General features: G+C 45.8%; 1 protein-coding gene across 2 annotated transcripts in view; it reads right to left on the reverse strand.

Annotated features, from left to right (window-relative positions):
• Positions 1 to 22514, reverse strand: part of MTFR1 (mitochondrial fission regulator 1) — a 57451-nt gene that overhangs the window by 32743 nt on the left and 2194 nt on the right. The window contains exons 2-4 of one of the 2 annotated variants that reach the window (XM_040431797.1): positions 15181 to 15213; positions 8657 to 8721; positions 1085 to 1230 (exon numbers count right to left, since the gene is read on the reverse strand). In XM_040431797.1, coding sequence (XP_040287731.1) covers positions 1085 to 1150 — 66 coding nt within the window. In that variant the 5' untranslated portion in view covers positions 1151 to 1230; positions 8657 to 8721; positions 15181 to 15213. The remainder of the gene's footprint in view (positions 1 to 1084; positions 1231 to 8656; positions 8722 to 15180; positions 15214 to 22514) is intronic. The other variant, XM_040431796.1, reaches the window with a different exon arrangement.

Consider the following 22514-nt stretch of genomic DNA (forward strand, 5'->3'; position numbering starts at 1 on the left):
TGGTCCTCCCACAGGCCGAGAAAAGCAGCTGGTCCTCCCACAGGCCGAGAAAAGCAGCTGGTCCTCCCACAGGCCGAGAAAAGCAGCTGGTCCTCCCACAGGCCGAGAAAAGCAGCTGGTCCTCCCACAGGCCGAGAAAAGCAGCTGGTCCTCCCACAGGCCGAGAAAAGCAGCTGGTCCTCCCACAGGCCGAGAAAAGCAGCTGGTCCTCCCACAGGCCGAGAAAAGCAGCTGGTCCTCCCACAGGCCGAGAAAAGCAGCTGGTCCTCCCACAGGCCGAGAAAAGCAGCTGGTCCTCCCACAGGCCGAGAAAAGCAGCTGGTCCTCCCACAGGCCGAGAAAAGCAGCTGGTCCTCCCACAGGCCGAGAAAAGCAGCTGGTCCTCCCACAGGCCGAGAAAAGCAGCTGGTCCTCCCACAGGCCGAGAAAAGCAGCTGGTCCTCCCACAGGCCGAGAAAAGCAGCTGGTCCTCCCACAGGCCGAGAAAAGCAGCTGGTCCTCCCACAGGCCGAGAAAAGCAGCTGGTCCTCCCACAGGCCGAGAAAAGCAGCTGGTCCTCCCACAGGCCGAGAAAAGCAGCTGGCCCTCTCACAGGCCGAGAAAAGCAGCTGGTCCTCCCACAGGCCGAGAAAAGCAGCTGGTCCTCCCACAGGCCAAGAAAAGCAGCTGGTCCTCCCACAGGCCGAGAAAAGCAGCTGGCCCACCCACAGGCCGAGAAAAGCAGCTGGTCCTCCCACAGGCCGAGAAAAGCACATTGCTGGCGATCTATGAATGTAGTAAATTACATATTAGCGGTGATGGCGTTCTGGAGAACTTTGACTTGTTTAGTGAGCCTGAATTTCTCTTTACACCTTTACTACTATTATACGTACAGTTTCACATTCAATAATAGCAGTAATGCAACCAAAATCATCTGACAATGAACATTACTTTATTTTCTATTTTTGTACATTTTTTTTTTTCCACATTTAAATATTACATATGAAATGTCAGTTTCCCTCCACGATAACTAGCACTCTCTGTTGGCGGTCATTATTTGGCTCAGTTACAAGGGGTCATTTGGGGCGATGAGCTCAGGACTTACCGATTCCATGTTGCGGGTTACTTGCTGCAGAACCATCCTAACCAGACGTAAAAGCCAGTGCAGCATCGGACAGCACTAAAGGGTCCCGCAGAGAGCACTGCATAAACAGCCGGGGAGTGCTGGGAGGCTGCTGTTCCATAGTCAAGCTGGAAAGACAAATGTAAACCGCCCTGTGAGGAGAGCAACGCCGACTGTAGCGCCCAGAGAAAACGCTACCGGAAGACTCGCCTTACAAATCACCAATCTTACTATCTTTAGGATCTGCTCGTAAAGTTAATTTATTGTGTAATGTGTACAGGAGGTAAGTAATGGGTTAACAGGTTTACTGGATTAACACCGGATTAAAAGGTGGATTTACGCGGGCAGCAGATTGTCGGGAAGGAAGCGATAGTAGGCTGCTCGTTAAGTGGAGGTGAAGCGCTGCACCTCCGCAGTGTGAGGACAAGGGATCACTGTTTAGACCGCACAATCTTCTGCCCAGAGACGATAAGTTAGGTCAGTCATCGGCAGCACCTTTACACCGGCAGATTTTGTGAATGAGTGTTCGCAGGATCCGCCAATCTGCCCGTCCAAATCCACCTCAAGGCCTCTTACATACATCAGTCATTTAGTCAGTGTTTGGTCAGTGATTTTCACCAGTGTATAATGGAAAGATCTGCACCTGTTCTGTGTTTCTGACCTGCAACTGGTTTTGGATAGACATCACTGACCAAAACACAGACATGCGAGAAGAAGTTCATGCTTAGTGGCATACATTTTCGCCGATGGTATTTGCCTACTATATCCCTTTCAAGCTGACACTACACTTAGGGCTCATACACATAGCCGCGTGTAGTCTGGGAAACACGGACCGACAATGGCTCCTCTAACTCAAACCCACTGCATCAGAGTGATTTATGATGCAGATTTCCTGCACCTGATCATGAGTCTATTGCACTGTACCCGCCTCATCATGTGGGCACAGTACAGTGGACCCACAGTCGGATGGGAACTCACTGCATAGAAATTTACTACGATACAGTCAGTAAGAGACGTGGGCCATGTATCCGGAACACACACTGTCGTGTGCTTAACCCCTTCTATAGTTACTACGGCTGAGGAAAGACATGTTCATCAGAGATAGCTGCGGATGTGGATGAAAGGGGTGTGGGCAAACTTTAGAAAACTATTAATCCAGGAGACCCCCCACCAAATAAGGCAAGAGCCTATATGCCTCCAAAGGGAAACATTTCTTTTCTGATCCCAAGTCGATTCAGAACAAGATTTTTATACACTTCCATAAGGCCCCTTCCATACGAGAGAGTTTTCCGCACGGCTGCAATGCGTGACGTGAACGCATAGCACCCGCAATGAATCCTGACCCAGTCATTTCAATGGGTCTGTGGACATGAGTTTTTATTCACGTATCAGTTCTGCGTTGCGTGAGAATCGCAGCATGTTCTATATTCTGTGTTTTTCACGCAGCCCTGTCCCCATAGAATTGAATGAGGCTTCAGTGAAAAACGCATTGCATCTGGATGTAACCTGGATGCGATGCGTTTTTCACTGATGATTAATAGGAGATGTTGTTTGTAAACCTTCAGTGTTTTTTTCACCCGTGTGAAAAACGCATCAAAATGGATTACACCCGCGCGGAAAAATCTGAACAACTGAACGCAATTGCAGACAAAACTGACTGAACCCTGCTTGCAAAATGGTGCGGGTTTCACTGAACACATCTGGACCTAATCCGTCACGCTCGTGTGAAAGAGGCCTAATTATTACTGTTAGGGCTCAAGCACACGACCGTATGTTTGCAGTCCGCAAAAAATACAGGTGACATCCATGTGCATTCCGTAATCAGCTGGCCCTTCATAGAACTGTACTATCCTTGTCCGTAATGCGGACAATAATAGGACATGTTCTATTTTTTTGCGGAAAAGAAATACGGACATACAGAAACGGAATGCACACAGAGTTACTTCCGGGTTTTTTTTGTGGACCCATTGAAGTGAATGGTTCCGCATATAGTCCACAAAAAAAAAAAAACGGAACGGACACATTAAAAAAAAAACCTTTGTGTGCATGAGCCCTTAGGGCGTGTTCACACGACCGTTGCCCCTCCGTTGCTGTATTGCGGCTCGCATATGGCGGATCCGCAATACACGGGGCATCGCCGTGTACATTCCGCATCACGGATGTGAACCCGGATGGGTTCCATTCCGTGCCTTTGCACCACAAAAAGATAGAACTTACTCTATCTTTTTGCGGAACAGACGGATCGCGGACCCCATTTAAGTGAATGGGGCCGCGATCTGCATGCGGCAGCCCCACGGCCGGTGCCCGTGCATTGCGGAGCGCAATTTGCAGTCCACAGCACATGCACGGAGGGGCAACGGTCGTGTGAACAAGCCCTTATTCTAAGAAATAGTCTAAGCTTTCTTGAAGCAATCATCAGTTGGGGACTACTTCACAGATTCTCAGCTCTTACGATATAGAAGGCTCGTCATCTCTGGAGACTCAATCGATTTCTCTCCAGATGTCTTTTAGGCCTCTTGCACATGGCCGTTGTGGTTCCGTTCATCGGGGACCGCAAATGCACAGGCAACGTCCGTGCGGCGGCCGGGATGGTTCCAGACCCATTGAACTTGAATGGGTCCGTGATCCGTCCGTTCCGCAAAAAGATAGAACAAGTTCTATTTTTGGGCGGAACAGAAGCACGGATCTGAACCCCACGGAAGCACTCCGTAGTGCTTCCGTGGGGTTCCGTTCCATATCTCCAGACCCATTCAAGTGAATGGGTCCGCATCCATGATAGTAACATAGTACATAAGGCCGAAAAAAGACATTTGTCCATCCAGTTCGGCCTGTTATCCTGCAGGTTGATCCAGAGGAAGGCAAAAAAAACCTTGTGAGGTAGAAGCCAATTTTCCCCACTTTAGGGGTGAAAAAAATTCCTTCCCGACTCCAATAAGGCAATCAGATAACTCCCTGGATCAACGACCCCTCTCTAGTAGCTATATCCTGTAATATTATTACACTCCAGAAATACATCCAGGCCTCTCTTGAATTCCTTTATTGTACTTACCATCACCACCTCCTCAGGCAGAGAGTTCCATAGTCTCACTGCTCTTACCGTAAAGAATCCTCTTCTATGTTTGTGTACAAACCTTCTTTCCTACAGATGCAGAGGATGTCCCCTCGTCATAGTCACAGTTCTGGGGATAAATAGATCTCTGTACTGACCCCTGATATATTTATACATATTAATTAGATCTCCCCTCAGTCGTCTTTTTTTCTAAAGTGAATAACCCTAATGTTGATAATCTTTCAGGGTACTGTAGTTGCCCCATTCCAGTTATTACTTTAGTTGCCCTCCTCTGGACCATCTCCAGCTCTGCTATGTCTGCCTTGTTTACTGGAGCCCAGAACTGTACACAGTACTCCATGTGTGGTCTGACTAATGATTTGTAAAGTGGCAGGACTATGTTCTCATCACAGGCATCTATGCCCCTTTTGATGCAACCCATTATCTTATTGGCCTTGGCAGCAGCTGCCTGGCACTGTTTTTTGCAGCTTAGTTTGCTGTTTATTAAAATTCCTAGATCCTTTTCCATGTCAGTGTTAACCAGTGTTTTACCATTTAGTATGTACGGGTGACTTGCATTATTTCTTCCCATGTGCATAACTTTACATTTGTCAGTGTTAAACCTCATCTGCCACTTATCTGCCCAAGCCTGCAATCTATCCAGATCCCTCTGTAGTAGTTTACTGTCCTCTGTAGTGTATATATATACAGTATACTGTCCTCTTCAGTGTAAATTACTTTACACAGTTTAGTGTCATCTGCAAAAATTGATACTTTACTATGCAAGCCTTCTACAAGATCATTAATAAATATATAGGAGAATAGGGCCTAATACTGACCCCTGAGGTACTCCACTAGTGACAGTGACCCAATCTGAGTATGTACCGTTAATAACCACTCTCTGTTTTCTATCATTGAGCCAGTTACTTACCCACATACAGACGCTTTTTTCCCAGTCCGATCATTCTCATTTTATATACTAACCTTTTATGTGGTACAGTGTCAAATGCTTTGGAGAAGTCCAGATATACGACATCCATTGATTCGCCGCTGTCAAGTCTAGAACTTACCTCCTCATAGAAACTGATTAAATTAGTTTGGCATGACCGATCCCTCACAAAGCCATGCTGATATGGCGTTATTTGCTTATTTCCGTTGAGATAGCATCTCTCAGAAAACCTTCAAACAGTTTACCCACAACAGATGTTAAACTTACCGGCCTATAGTTTCCAGGCTCTGTTTTTGGACCCTTTTTGAATATTGGCACCACATTTGCCATGCGCCAATCCTGTGGGACATTCCCTGTCAGTATAGAGTCCGCAAATATCAGAAATAAGGGTCTGGCTATGACATTACTTAATTCCCTTAGGATACGGGGGTGTATGCCATCCGGTCCTGGCGATTTGTCTATTTTAATCTTTTTAAGTCGCTGTTGTACTTCTTCCTGGGTCAGACAGGACACTTTTAATGGGGAATTTATTTTTACATTTAGCATTTCATCTGACAGTTTATTTTCCTCAGTGAATACATTGGAGAAAAAAATATTTAACAGCTTTGCTTTCTCCTCGTCGCTCTCTGCGACTCCCCCCTCATTACTCTTTAAAGGGCCGACACCTTCAGATTTATACTTTTTAACATTTTAATAATTGAAGAACATTTTAGGGTTAGATTTACTCTCTTTGGCAATTAATCTCTCGGTCTCTAGTTTGGCCGCTTTTATTAGTTTTTTACATGTTCTATTTTTTTCCTTATAGTTTTTCAGTGCTTCCGTGCCACCCTCCTGTTTTAGTGATTTATACGCTTTCTTTTTGTCATTTATTGCTTTCTTTACAGTTCTGTTTATCCACATTGGTTTCTTTTTGTTCCTTAACCTTTTATTCCCATACGGTATGTACCTCTCACAATGAGATTTTAGGATGCTTTTAAAAAGATATCCCATTTTGTCGCTGTATTTTTATTTTTGAGGACCTTGTCCCAGTTAGTTTGGCCTATGGGCTCTCTTAGTTGGCAAAATTTAGCTTTTTTGAAGTTTGGTATTTTTGTTCCTCCCTGTAGAAACGCTCTTTTGAATGATAATTGGAAGGTTATTACTTCATGGTCACTATTTCCCAGGTGTCCCCCAACCTGCACGTCTGTTGTTCTGTCAGGTCTATTGGTTAATACTAAGTCCAGTATGGCCGTCCCTCTAGTCGGGTCCTGAACCAGTTGGGAGAGATAATTGTCTTTGGTTATTGCCAAAAACCTGTTTCCCTTATGAGATATCTAAGTTTCAGTTTCCCAGTCTATATCTGGGTAGTTGAAGTCCCCCATAATAACCACCTCATTATGATTTCCTGCCTCGTCTATCTCATTTAGTAGTAGATTTTCTGTGGACTCTGGTATATTAGGCGGTTTATAGTAAACTCCTATTAGTAATTTATTGTTGTTTTTGCCTCCATGTATCTCTACCCACAGTGACTCCACATGTTCATGTCCCTCACTTATATCTTCACCGAGTGTGGGCTTTAGACAGGACTTTACATAAGGGCAGACCCCTCCCCCTCTCCGGTTTTGGTGATTCTTTCTAAACAGACTGTAACCTTGTACATTTACTGCCCAGTCATAGCGCTCATCCAGCCATGTCTCAGTTATTCCCACTATGTCATAGTCCTCCTTACACATCACTAATTCCAGTTCACTAGTTTTATTAGTCAGGCTTCTGGCATTAGTATACATATAATTAAGAGGTTTATGTATATTTTTTACCCCACACCTTTCCTTCTGAACTGTTCTAGTCCCTCCTTCCATTCCTCCCCCAGTCCCACTACCTTGCCCCCGGTCTTTATCTGCACTATCTTCCCCTCTTATAATGTATTTACCCTCCCCCCCAGTCCCTAGTTTAAACACTCCTCCAACCTTCTAGCCATCTTTCTCCCCAACATAGCTGCCCCTTCCCCATTGAGGTGCAGCCCGTCCCTACGATAGAGCCTGTAGCCGATAGAGAAGTCGGCCCAGTTCTCCAGGAACCCAAACCCCTCCTTCCTACACCAGTTCTTGAGCCACTTGTTAATCTACCTAATCTCCTGCTGCCTTTCTTGTGTGGCCCGTGGTACAGGCGGTATTTCGGAAAATACTACCTTTGAGGTCCTTGCCCTAAGCTTTTGACCTAAATCCCTGAACTCATTTTTAAGGACTCTCCACCTACCCCTAACTTTGTCATTGGTTCCGATATGGACCATGACCGCTAGATCTTCTCCAGCCCCTCCCAGTAATGATGTGGAATGTACACAGCCGCTGCCCTGTGTATTGCGGAACAGCCATATGCGGCCCGCAATATAGCCACGGGAGCACAACGGCCGTGTGCAAGGGGCCTTAAGGGAATTTTATAACCAGGGACTACACTCTGGACGAGGTCTTTGAGACAGTTTTCAATCAATTGTCAGAGTTTCCAAACCTGCAAACCTTATTAGGTCCATGTTAAACGCCTTTGCAGATTTCAAAAGCACTCCATTCACAACAGTGCCTCTGTCCAGGTTTCTACTCACCTCACCAGGTTAGGCTGGGTTTACACATTTAACCTATGCATTTTTTGGCATATATTTTTTTTTAAATGAGACTATGGTGACGGATGCCACAGTATGACATTCGTGTGAGACATCCATTTAACATATATGTTTTTTTTATATACGTTAAACGTAAGACAAAAACATTATATGAACCCAGCCTTAGAAGCCGTTTTTGCTGCATGTCAAGCAGATACGTTTAGACATACAATAAAAAATGAACACAAATGTATGCAATTTTGAGGTAATCTATACTTTTCAATACGTTTTTGTGAAACCTTTTTTTTAAAATAAAGAGCGTCACAGCCAGGGAGAAGGTGACAGCCATTGAGAAACAAGGCAGTCTCCTCCTCCCTGTACCGATACGAACATTAGCATACCAGGCGAGAGAATACAACGGGGGCCACAGTGGGCGAACAGAGCAGCGCCCAGAAAAAATAGTAAGCGCTATTAGATCCCCGCTGTATGCCCTACATACCCGGATACTTCGTTTATAAAGTCGGGACCCATGAAAGGTCCTCTTTAACTCACTTTCACACGGTCACTATTTTGCATCTGTTTTTGAAGGCCAAAGTCAGACTTGGGTCCAAAACATGGAAGATATGCAAATCTTCCCATTATACTTTCTTCTGGTTTTGGCTTACAAATACTGGCGCAAAATACTGACCATGCAAGTGGCCACAGTGACAGTGTGCGGTAACTGGTGTGAACCCAGCCTAAGCCCCCATGCACACAACCGTGCTAGTTTTGTGGTGCACAAAACATGGATGCCAGACGTGTGCTCCCCGCACTTTCCTGTTCCACACTATTGTAGAAATGTCTTTTCTTTCCGCAATACGGAGCTATATTTGTGGAGCCACAGAACAGATATAAGGAGGCGGACAACACTACGTACTTTCCGCATCTTTTGCGTTTCTGATCAGCAATTTAAAAAAAAGTAATATATAGAAAATCTGAGGGTACCTTAACCAGTCTGGACGCTCTCCGGGGACAGTCTCAGCAGGACATTTCCAGTGGTGGCACGATCCCTAGAACACAGAATGTGAAACCATTTTTAGTGAAATCATCCCATCACTCGAGGATTATGATTTACATGGCATTCAGGAGAGGCCTTACTTCCCTATTGTAAAAGAAAAATAGTTTTTCCCAGGATCACATTAATTTCAACCAAATTTAGGGACAAAAAAAAGAACAAAACTTGGATCCAACAAGGGCCTGAGGAAGTGTTGGACAGTAGGATGCCCTGATATGAGCATTATCTATAGTATGTTGTCATTCTAATATTTCAGTTAAAACACAATAAAACATTAGGATTTCCCCTGTCACGAAAGCATCTATGCGTGCAATTTAAAGGGGTAGTCCAGTTTCATGAAACGGATGACCTATCCTCAGGATAGGTCATCAATTTTGGATTGACAGGGGTCTGACTCCCAGCACCCTTGCTGATCACCTACTTGAAGGGGCTGTGGCCTTTGTACGAGAGTAACATCTTCTTCAGTGTTTACCCTTTTTTGGGGGGGGGGGTCTTGTTTTTTGTGGAACAAGGTTTACTTTCTAATGTGACCATTTAATACCGCTATATGATGTAGTGAGAAGCTGGAGAAAAAAAAATGTGGTGGAATTGGAAAAAATAAATAAAAAGGCACACAGCTCCCACATTTTCACCACTTACTTATCTGGGGGGTTAAATGTCCGAAATCTGTTTTATCACCGATCGCAGACATTAGCCCACGGTGTCTGCTGTGTGATGCAGCAGGCAACCGGCAGTTATGGTGCTCCCTATGCTCCGGAGCGGGCACCATCTCTAAAGACCCGACGTCCACCATACATGTACGGCGGATATCGGGAAGGGGTTAAAGCTGTTCTTCCCATTCAAGTGAATAGGAGAGGAAGCTGTAATTACCCTGCAGCTAAACACTGAAGAGAATGCAGCGACCAGCAATCTGATATTGATGACCTATCCTGAAGATGGGTCATCAATATCATGAAACCAGACTACCAATTTAAGGCTAGGTCTACACGACGACATTTGTCTCGCGACATTTTGTTGCACCAATTCGAGATGACTTTTTCTGCGACTGTAGCGTCGAAGTCGCAGCATGTCGCATGTTGCAGTACGACACCATAGACTGCCGTTATAAAAATTGACGAGCGACATTGGTGCGACAAATGTTGCAGTGTAGTTGTGCCCTATCTGTCTCGCGACAAATGTCGTCGTGTAGACCTAGCCTTATGGTCTGCAAACTATGGCTCTCAAGCTGGGAGTTGTAGTCTTAGTGCAGACCACATTTCATTATTAAAATTATGGGGGTCATGTACTAACGTTCTATGACAGTTTTTTGGCGCAGAAAAGTAGAAAAATTTGATGCAACTGCCATATTGTGACAAAATTTGTGACTTTTTTTTTTTAGCTATTTCCCACACACTCACCACTTCTCCAAAAAGTGGTCGGGAAGAGGCAGGCCGCGGGCTGCACTCATTTAATAACACGTGCACCAGAAAAGTGGCGCAGATCACAAGAAATCAACTCCTGCTCCTGGTCGAAGCAGATTTCTGTTCTTGCATAAGAACAGGAGAAGATGCCACAAATTCATTGAGTGTGTCGTGTAATAAATAGGTCAGACCTTCTGCCAGCGTGGTTGGTTTTTTAATAAAACTGGCGAGTGAATCTTTAGTGCATAACCCCCAATGGTTTACAGGATATAGAGAACACCTGAAGGTCAGCCGCAGTTTATATAAAAATCTGCATGGTACGATTAAAGGTCATATTACAGACAACAGAATTATTGCAAAAAACTAATAGCTTCAGCGCCAAAAAGAAACGAGATTGCCAAACAAAACCTAATGATGGAAATGTACCAGAGGCTGCATGGAGGGCTGAAACAATTACTCCATTGAATAGAGTAATTCGACACAAAAAAATCCTCGAGATTTGTTTGTGTCATGTGACCGTGGAGCGGGAGTGAAGCGCTTGCTATTACTTACCGCTCCGTGGTCACCCGCCGGCCCGTACCACGCTGCACTTCCAGCCCTGACACATCGCCAGGACATAGTGCACGTAGGCGCGACGCTGTGTGACGTCAGTGCAGCGCGCAGAGAAGAAGATGGAGGAGCTGCGGAGCCCCTACAGGAAAGGTAAGTACTGGCCACTCCATGTTCACAACCTCACTGCAAGAAACAACAAAGTCGGAGTGAGGACGCTGCCATGAGCACACTACAGAGATCTGGGGTGACATGGTGCGGGCAAGGAGGATCCGGGCTGCCGGGGACTGCAGGCGATGCGCACTTGCGAGCTTCATTACTGCTGAACTCAGAGCTTCCAGAGCCCGGACACAGTCTATGAAAAGCATCCCGACTGGGCGGCGGGATTGCGAGCGAGCGGCCCTAACACTCTGCAGTCAATGGGACGATTAGCAAGAAGCTGAAGAGTCTGGAGAAGGGCACAGTCAGCATGGAGGGGGCGTATGGAATAAACCCCCAGGATGTGAGCTGCAGGCTCAGGAATAATAGGAATGGAAACTACTATAGGGAGCCCCCCAAAATCAGTGCTCAGGGGTGAAGACCTCATCTCAGGCGGATTGTGACTGAACCTGAGAGAGTGCCTTCATGAACAGAATGCCGGAACTACAGTAAAGACTAACACATGTCAGGGGGGGTGTCACCGCTTCTTCTCTGTAATATATGTCACAGAGTCATGCTCTATGGCTGGATGACTTACCTCCTGCTGTCCGGGGCACTCTGGACCGCTACCGCCTGGTTCATCACTCGGACTGGCTCTTAGCGGGGGCAAGCTGATGGCACTTAGGAGAACGGAGCTGATGGCACTGGGGGATAGTGGAGCTGATGGCACTGGGGGGAACTGATGCACTTGGGCTGATCGCACAGTGGGGAACGAAGGGTGTTGGGGTCTGATGAGTTTTTATAAAGGAAAACAGTCTATTCATTTATTTTTTCTTATTAGAGTACTCGATGAATCGTAAAAATAATCGGTAGAATACTCGATTTCTAAAATAATCGTTTACTGCAGCCCTAGCTGCATGGCACTAAAACCGCCTTCTTCCACTACGAACCCAGGCTGTAAAGACCCTCCACCGACTAACCAACGCCAGCACAGTGCCAGTGACATCAGTAGGTAGACGCTTTGTCAGAGGTTCTGGGCTATCAGTCTTATGCGACAGCTGAAGGGGTTTGGGTGCCACGGCTCAATTGTGTGCATCAAATGTATGACGACCATGTAAGACATTACCATGACGACCGTGTCCATGTTGTAGTCCGCCAACCACAGATCTGTACAATACAGACCCCAATCCCAATTTTTCTCACTCCTATTACTAGAAATCACTATTGTAATACGGACAAGAATAGGACATGTTCTAGAATTTATGGATGTGGACTGGACACGGATACAAAATACGGTGGTGTACATGAGGAGGTCTAAAAGAAAGGGGACTTTAAGGGACTTGTGTCTGTGATGTCCACACACCTTTAATAACACATTGTTCCATCAGACAAAATTGTAGTCATCACATAACTTTATAATTAGGACTAGTGTTGAGCGAAGCGAGCTTCGGATATTACATCCAAAGTCGCTTCGTTCAAAACTTTTAGATTAATACTGTACAGAGATCCGTTTCGGTACAGTATTAGAATGTATGGGCTCCGAAGTAAGCCATGTATGGCCTCATGCACACGACCGTTGTTCTGAACCGCATCCGAGCCACAGTTTTTGCAGCTCGGGTGCGGACCCATTCACTTCAATGGGGCCGCAAAAGATGCGGACAGCACTCCGTGTGCTGTCCGCATTCGTTGCTCCGTTCCATGGTCCGTAAAAAGAATATAACCTGTCCTATTTTTGTCCGTGCTTTGCGGACAAGAATAGGCAGTTATATTAAAGGCTGAAAAGGCTGGTAAAAAAAATATAAAAAAAATATAAAAAAGAAGAAGAATACACCAAACGCACCTGCATTTCAAAGGCTGGAAATCAGCTTTGTATTTTTTCAGCTTCAAAGTTCTGTCATTTGAACATATCCTTGGGGTAACTGCACATTGTGTGAATTTGCAGAAAAGTCACATGAAATCCACATAAAAAGCACATAAATCTGCACAATTTATCCCGAGTCTGGTGCACTTTTAGTTGAAGATTTACTGTTAATAACCTAATTGAATCTATGGGGAAAATTACTACATATAATCGTACAGCATGATTTAAAAAAAAAAAAGAGGGGGGGGGGGCAGGTGAATTTCCGCATAAGAAAAATATGCAAAGTGAACATGAGATATGGCAAACCTCATTCACTTTGCTGGTACTGTATTACGTTGCTTTTTTTTATCATTTACAAACCACACATAATCCGCATCGTGTGAAGTTACCCTGCTGGAATTCAATAGTAAAATTCACACCAGAGGAATTTGGTTGGGGAAATCTCAGTGTAAATTCTGCAGGATTGCTGCACATATCACTGTAATATGCAAAATAACTGGAGCCCCAGTTATGGGTCTTCAACACAGTGAAAGCCAGATATCCCTCAAAATAAGGAAAACCGAGCAAAGGGGTGTCCCCATTACAGACATCACCAAATTACTGTGTGCACTGTAAAGGGCGGGTACTGCTCCATACCGATGAAGGGCAAACACGCGAAGACAGCTGTCTGCGAGTAGATATTTGGCTTGCCTATTATCCCATGTTCCAAGGCTTCCCTGACTCATAGGGAATCCCTTCTCTGGGAGAACCTCTTTACATATTATTTTCCCATGGAGCACTGCCACTAAACCTCCACAAACAGCTGGTCTCCTTAAGGAGAGTCACTTCCTCCCCTTAGCTCCATCCAAGGCATCTCACGCATCCAGCCTGAATCATACTACTCAGTAATGATGCGGGGCAAACACCCCAAAACCGCCTGCGGATGGATATATGGCTTGCCTATGTTCCAATCAGACACTGACTTACAGGGAGCCATGTCCAGAAGGTGGCGCTAGCGAGACTGTTCTCTCTCTGGACCTCGTTGCACAGGGCGAAATCTTCGTCGGCAACATAAACACACAGGCTGTGGATTTACAGGTCTTACCACATGTCAAGTAACGTGTGAATTCTGTTGGGGACATTTTGTGTGTAGATCAGTTTTTTCCTGAATGTAATCCACTTTGCTTCTACTGTATACGCTACAGATTTTTCACACCCAATTCTGCTATGGAAAGTCCACAGCACATATACCACATGTCGTTGTACCCATAAAGCAGGATCCATCCTTCGCAATAAAATACATATACCGCGTGGTATCCTTTTTTTCCCAACTGTCTCTTAGGAATACTGTCGTCTGCTGGTACCACCGAACAGATGCGTCTGTTAATGGCATGCTCCGGGAAAGGTGTCGCATGCACACAGTGATGTGACGGCGTAGGCTACTTTCACACCAGTGTTTTTGCTGGATCCGGCAGGGTTCAGCAAAAACGCTTCTGTTCGGATAATACAACCATCTGCATCCGTTATGAATAGATCCGGTTGTATTATCTTTAACAGAGCCAAGACGGATCCGTCATGAACTCCACTGAAAGTCAATGGAGGATGGAGCCGTTTTCTATTGTGCCAGAGAAAACAGATCTGTCCCCATTGACTTGCATTGTGGGTCATTACGGATCCGTTTTGCTCCGCATCCCATGCTGCGGTTTGCTCTCCGCTATGGGAACGCAAACAAACGGAACGGAATGCATTTTGGAGCCTTCCGTTCAGTTACATTTTGTCCCCATTGACAATGAATGGGGACAAAACGGAAGCGTTTTTCTCCAGCATTGAGATCCTATGACGGATCTCAATACCGGAAAATAAAAACGCTAGTGTGAAAGTAGCCTGGGTGACCTCATGTCTGTGTACCTGATCATAGTTTCCAGGAAAGAGTTTTCCAGGCCAGGGAATATATCTGCAGTACGTACTATCAGTCAGTTACAGCAAACAGCATAGGGCAATGTCACGAGGCACAAGTAAGGGACAAACACCATGCGAAAGCGGATTCATTTACAGCTGGACTGTATTATGTCTAGACCTCCAATTTAAAGGGTTCATCCTGTTTTTCACATGTGACGGCCTATCCTCAGGATATGCAATCAATATCTGATCGTGGGGGTCAGACACCCTAATGATCAGCTGTTCTGCAGTAGCCCTAGAGCCAGAACTACACGGCATCATCCGCTGTAATGGACGTAGCTGCAGTACCAGCCCTGTCCACTACACAGCGGATGGAGCTGCTAAGCGGGGGGTGTAGGGTGTGGGACTCCCACCAATCAGATAGGGATGGGCAAACTGCGGCTCTCCAGCTGTTGTAAAACTACAAATCCCATCATGCTCTGCTGTAGGCTGAAAGCTGTAGGCAGACTGGGAGTTGTAGTTTTACAATAGCTGGAGAGCCGCAGTTTGCGCATCCTGAGGACTAACCTGAGGATACGCCATCACTTGAAAAATTCTGTACCTTTAAGCTTAAAAGGGGTTGTCTCACCTGAAGCATATACCACCAATGTCATCTCTATAACTCAGCACTCAAAGTTCGGAAGAGCACAGTACACAAACGTGACCGCCCTCCATTCACTTCCATGGGAGCGCTAAAAATAACTGAGCTGCGCGGTCGCTTATTTTTGGAAGTCCCATAGAACTGAAAGGACAGCACACCGCATAAGTGCGGCCATTGCTCTGTTTACGTCTATGGACCTGAGGCCTCCCATAGAAACGAATGGAGGGCGGCCACGCATGCGCTCTCGTTCTCTTTGCGAGCTTCGTTCAAGAGATAGGTGTCAGTCCCAGAGGTGGAACCCACACCTATCTGACATTGGTGGCATATTCGAGCGATATGCCACCAATGTTCCAGGTGAGACAAACTGTTTAACACTTTTGTCTAGTAATGTTACTCTAGTTTTTCTACGCCACCCTTGTCCTGGAGTGAGATTACGACTTTTTAAAAAGGCCCCAGTCATTATCGGAGTAAAGGTCATTAAAATAGATAAACCACGACCACTTAACCACCCGCTTTTTAAAACTGGAGGGACTGGTGTAAAAATAAAAAAAAATGTAGCAAAGTCTATGCCCAAGCAACCCAAAAAAAGTCGCAAAGCCTCTATTTTACGACATTTTGAAGTCAGAAATTCGGGCATGCAGGGCTTGATAACTTCTCCCCATGGACAGTTTTTATCCAGGAGGCACAAGTCATGAATATCTTTCTCCGTGGCCTCCATCCCAGGACCACATTTCTGCCACCATGGTTACCTCACAAATAGCTTCTTCTTTTCAGGAGACCACAGAGAGAGCTACCACGGTGGCCAGTGTTTACGTTCTATATAATTCCCTACAGAACAAAAACTTTACTTTCATACCCCGATGCCAGCAATCACCGTATGTAATCTGTGCAGTTTTGGTTAAGTCAATTATTAACTGAAAAAATGTAAGAAATGTCAAGGTTGTCAATGAGGAAATACCACAGCACAAAGACTGAGGCTGAACTGAAGGCTCTTCTACACCAGGGATCAGCCACGTCTGGCACTCCAGCTGTTCTGAAACGAACTCCCAGAAACTTTCTTTCAGTGGTCTTCTAGCAGGGTAGTATTCTTAAAGAAGATGGTCAGTAGACCGAACACAGGTGAAACTAAAAATCTGTCACAGGAACTATGGTCTGGACAAGGGGATGGTCATCTCAAAGAGGTGGTTTCACTGTCCAAACATAGGAGTGAACAGGACCGCACAGAAGTATAGAGGATTGACTGATGGCTTACCATGAGAACAGGCCACCAACATCTTCAACTGCTTCCTGGGGTTACAGGTACCAGAGGTGCCCACCAGCTGGCCACAGAGGGTCTGCTCACGCTGTCATTCATAAGCAATGCCAGGCTTACACATAGGCGGGCATGCACAGAAGCTACTTTACATTGTGCAATAGATCTTGAGCTCAGCACAGACAGAGGGACGGGGGTTGCTATTGGGGACCACTGCTGGAAAAGCAAGTAGAGATCCACAAAGAGGAGAATTTATGGAGACTGAGGTTTCTTACTTTTTTAGAAACGTGTCAAATGTGGTGTAAAGGGGGAAAATTTTTGTGCAAAACATTACAACTTTTTCACTGCTAGAAAACTGGTGTAATGTGAACCGAGTCTAAAACTATAGATGTCTGGCAGTTTCTCATAGATATATACAAGCGGGGTGTATATGAACCAAATTTAGAGACTAAAAATAGTAGAACGCTTGTCATAGAGACAGTTCTAGACAGATCTGTAATGATGGTCATGAAAGTGATAAATCTGGCAGGGCGTCTATGGAAACAATTATGAGTCACGGGGTGTAGACTCGTCTTCCTAAAACTAGTTTACCAACTGAGGGACATATCTGCTGCAGTAGCTGGGTGTACGGAGCCTGTAGAGTGCTGTGCAGTGCCCACCTAACCACCTGAAATTATAGAGACCTCCTCACCACATGAGGCAAGCAGAAGCCGAGTACAACAGGGTCCCAGCAGTAAGAATCGACACCGTATCATACATCATGACAGCGAAACCTCATGACTTACCTGGCATCACATATCAAACCGTGTGAACCTGGTCTAAAAGCGCCTACTGATCTCCTCAACGAGGTAGCTCAGAGGTTAGGAGCGGGTTCTTACAGCGCGGGCTTCCTATCTGACTATGCACAGAGTTTATAGGTTCTCCCCATGTTTGCTGGGGTTTCCTCCCACACTCCAAAAACAAAGGCAGTGACTGTAGACCAGGGGTGCACAACCTTTTCTGTTTGGGGGGCCACATTGTCATCCTGAACCAATTCAAAGGGCCACAAATAAAACTTAAAGGGGTATTACCAACTGAAATACTATATTTTTGCCATATTCAACACCTAGCAGAGGTCGCGCTACATTTTTTCTGGAAGAGTAAAAATACTCCTCCTACCATTTTTGAGGAGTATTTTTAGCCGATGAGGAGTACGAAAGTTACAAGAATTCAAATAGTTAATACGAAGGCCTACATAACATTAAAGGGAAAGGGTAAAGAGCTGAGGACACGGGCTGTTAGATGGACGCTAGCACATCTGCAATACCCAGTCCCCATAGCTCTGTGTGCTTTTATTGTGTAAAAAAACCTATTTGATACATATGCAAATTAACCTGAGATGAGTCCTGTACATGACTCATCGCATGTACAGGACTCATCTCAGGTTAATTTGCATATGGATCAAATAGTTTTTTTTTACACAATAAAAGCACACAGAGCTATGGGGACTGGGTATTGCAGATGTGCTAGCGGCCATCTAGCAACCCATGTCCTCAGATCTATACACAAAATCCAGGTGACAGGTTCCCTTTAAGGGGTTGCTATTTATGCAGGGAAACCATTACTAGTACTCTAGAACTGTCTTCCATGCATAAATAGCAAATTTAGACAATTTTATATTTAGCTGACATCATATACTAAACATAAGACCACTGCCACCTAAACAGTGCCACCAGTTTTAGCCGATATAGATGCGAACAGTAGACTCCTTATTACAGTCATTCCTCCAACACCTAAAGCTGGGGACACTGTTACAGTCAGCGGAAACTGAGTTTAGGGGCAACTTGGTACAAAGCACCACGCACATGAGAGCCTCCCCCTCTGCAGCGGTCTCAGATTGGATGCCAATGCTATGTAGGCTTAGGGTGGCACAGAGAGCTCTGCAGGGTCAGGGTGGTAGGCTTAGACCCCTTTCACGTGGGCAAGTTTTCCACACGGGTGCAATGCGTGAGGTGAACGCATTACACTCGCACTGAATCCGGATCTATTCACTTCAATGGGGCCGTGCAGATGAGCGGTGATTTTCACGTATCACTTGTGCGTTGCGTGAAAATCGCAGCATCTTCTATATTCTGCGTTTTTCACGCAATGCAGTCCCCATACAAATGAATGGGGCTGCATGAAAATCGCAAGTAAGTGCGGATGCGGTGCGATTTTCACGCATGGTTGCAATGAGATGATAGGAATAGGCAACCCCGGACCCCATTAAAGTAAATTCACTGTATTATTTTCCCTTATAACATGGTTATAAGGGAAAGTAATAGTAATCTTAATACAGAATGCTTACTAAAATATTGCTTGAGGGGTTAAAAAAATTAAAATAAAAACTCACCTCATCCACTTGATCGCGTAGCCGGCATAGTCTTCTTTCAGGACCTGCAAAAGGACCTTTGATGACGTAATCGCGCTCACCACGATGTGACGTCAATGCAGGTCCTGCTAAATGAAGATAGAAGATCCTTCTATCTTGGTTCAGCAGAACCTGCGCTGACATCGCGGCGCTCACCACGTGGTGAGCCTGATTACGTCATCAAAGGTCCTTTTGCAGGTCCTGAAAGAAGAAGAAGGAAGACGATGCCGGCTGCGCGATCAAGTGGATGAGGCGAGTTAATTTTTTTTTAATTATTATTTCTTAACCCCTCAATTGACATTTTAGTTACCATTCTGTATTAAGAATACTATTATTTTCTTTTATAACCATGTTATAAGGAAAAATAATAAAATCTACAGAACCCCGATCCCAAGCCCGAACTTCAGTGAAGAAGTCCGGGTTCGGGTCGGGGTACCACATCAGTTTATCACGCGCGTGCAAAACGCATTGCACCCGCGCGATAAAAACTGAACAACGCAACGGAATCGCAGTCTAAACTGACTGAAATTGTGTGCGCACTCGTGCGGGTTTCCCGCAATGCATCTGGGACGCCCGTCTGAAAGAGGCCTTAGGGTAGCACATTGTGATAGTTTACTGTATGTAGTGATTGTGTACTGTTTACTAGTGTCCATAGTCAGTCATGCTGTGACATCTGTGCATCAGCCAGGAGGCATGTGCTGGGCCCCGCACCGGGGACACAGGCACGTCACAGTCTGCTGCATCTATAAGCTGCTCCTCCTTTATTTTTCTGGCTACGGGACAATAGCATGACCTGCCCTGAGGGTCTCCCTCCCGTGTCCTCCCTCCCGTGGCGGTCAGACCCAAGTCTGAGGTTGGTGTTGCTTGCTGCCGGTCTCCTGTTGGCGTGTCCAGCGCTGAGACCCCCGCTGACTTCTATAAGCAGGAGTCTGAAGCGCTCAGCCACTTTTCCTCACTCCTGAGCGCTATAGTAAAGACGGTCCGCTGGACCTTCTATTGAGGCCGTCTTCAGTACCGCGCTCAGCAGTGAGAAGAGACCGCGCTCGGCTGAGCGCTTCAGACTCATCATTATAGAGAAAAACAAGGCGCTCAGATCCGGGACCCCCACTAAATTTCACGGCAAGGCCACTTACCCCCGCCAGTGAGGATCGTGCGCCTCCTTCCACCCTTTGTGATTGGTTGTTTCAGGCAGCAGCATCGCTGCGCTGCCTGTGCTGCTCGCGGCGCTAATGAATGGCAGGGAAAAGTCGAAGGCGTATCGGTACGCCTTAGACTTTTTCTAGGGAGTAAGATGGCCTGAACAGGCGTCTATGACGCTTGTACAGGCGTTATTGCGACCTCTGACATCCAGTATACATTATAAATGTCTAGTTACAGTTCCAGAAAGATACATGTGAGCAGCCACAAGACGTAGACATACATGTCTGTTACCGGATGGTTGGAGGCCGCAGGTTATTTTATGTAAGGGGCAGAATGAGGTTTAAAAAAAAATATATAATCATTACTGACTTTGCTGATCCCTGGCGATGCCGTTCCGATGCCTACCTGGTGTCCGCCGGTCCCAACTTTACACACAGGAAATCAGTGGATGAGGCTGCTCACCACTGCAACCAGTGACTGACGGGACCACTGGGAACCAGTAAGTGTTGTAAAGGAAGCAGAAGGGATAGGTTAGGTGGGTGAACCCTTTTATTTTTATTTTTTTTTAAGCTCATTCTGCTTTAAAAATAAAAAATTACATTAAAAAAGTCTCACTGATCAAGTCCTTTAAGGGCACAACAAAGCAACGTTTTGAGAAAAACTAGATTATGTGAAAGGACAGAGACAACATGTAGGAATCCCAAGTATGTGGTATAAACTATTCAAGAAGAACAAGAACTTACCTAGGCAGACATGTAAGTATGCATGGCCATATTAACAGCCAGTGCGAGGACGGTACATGTGTCACCGACAGCAGCAAGGTCCCACCACAGGAGAGCACGACCACCTCTTGGTGACCGCTTTCACCTGTCCCTGCACTACTAATCCGGGTGCGAGCGCAGCTGAAGCCTGGATGGAGGCGAGGCTAGATTTCAAACATGCCACCATCATACCTGCATCGCAACGTGTAAGGCACCGTTCATATGTCCAATAAGGCCTCGTTCACACTCCAGTGTTTGGTCAGCGATTTCCATCAATGATTTGTGAGCCAAAACCAGAAGAAAACCCTACACAGAGATCAGGAATAATGGAACCACCTGCACCTGTTCTGTGTTTAGACCCACACCTGGTTTTGGCTCACAAATCACTGATGGAAATCACTGACCGAACACTGAAGTGTGAACGAGGCCTAACCAAACAGTGTGGTCTCCCCGGCTATCATTTCTTACAAGGAAATAGGAAAGAAACCCAACAGATCAAAGGGATCGTCAGAATCCACTACCCATCTGGCGGAGTCAATCTCTGAATAGACTATGTTCAGCGGTATATTCACAGGGCAGATTTTTCCACCGCAACGATCAGCTGCAGAATCCGCAGAAATCCAAGGCTGACCATCGAGATTTCTTCTGCAGCTTAGGATGCCTCCGATCTGCCCGTCGATTTAGCCCCAATCAATGTTATGGCGGTGCTGGGTCTTGCTAGACCCATTATTTGACCAGTCACGTGACCACTGGAGCCCATAGAGGGAGCGGCGGTATTGCTGCCTCTATTCTATACATGGGGGATGGAGGGGATTTACTAATGATTCAAAAACAAAAATTTGCAACTTTGCCCCCCCATTTGTGCTGCATTCACCTATGCAGATTTAAACAGTACTAACTCCAAAATAACTGGTCCAAGTTAAACTTGTGCCGAATTTCAGCTTCTGGAGCTCCCGCTACGCACCACAATTTTAAAGATGTGTGCCTCTACGTAATTTTGGCACATCTTTGCATTAAGACCAATGCATGGAACGATTAATACATTTAGTAAATGGTCTTGGTACATCCCCCCCTTTGCACTTCTGTTCCAGCCACAAGGTGGCACTGTTGGAGGAGGCAATCTAGCGGGCGATTGTTCTCTTTCCTGGAGTTTTTTTATTTTTTTTTAGTAGGTATGACGGCAAAGGAGGCCAAAACTGCTATTAAATGCCAGTCCTCGGAGTGTTATTACATTCCAGACTACTTTCACAATACCTAGGTGTGGCAGGCGATGGAGTGAGCAGGTACGGAGCAGAACAAGCAGAATATACTGGAGCGGAAAAATGAAGAAAGAACTGGAACAAAAAGTTAGAAACACATGAAAGGGGATGTCTGGGCCTTTAATATTGAGGACCTATCCTTTAGGTTAGGTCATCAATATCAGATTGGCGGGGGTCCGACAACCAGCACCCCCGCCGATAAGCAGTATGAAGAGACGGTGCGCGCAGTGTGCACGTGCCGTCTCTTCCTGTGCGCTGCCGACTACAGAAAGGGAGACGGCACGTGCACACTGCGTCTTCTCATACAGCTGATCGCGGGGGTGCTGGTGTCCCGCCAATCTGATATTGACGAGTCATCAATATTAAAAGCCCGGACAACCCCCTTTAAGTGGAGTATCTGAGCACCACACAGTAAGGTATGCACAAGACCGTAGGTTTGGTCTGCAAAAAATGCGGATCGGATGCGCACCCCTTCATGTCAATGGGGCCGCAAAAGATGCTGTCCGCATCCGTATGCAGAA

Source organism: Bufo bufo, chromosome 5 (assembly GCF_905171765.1).
Source record: "Bufo bufo chromosome 5, aBufBuf1.1, whole genome shotgun sequence".
NCBI classification, from domain to species: Eukaryota; Metazoa; Chordata; class Amphibia; order Anura; family Bufonidae; genus Bufo; species Bufo bufo.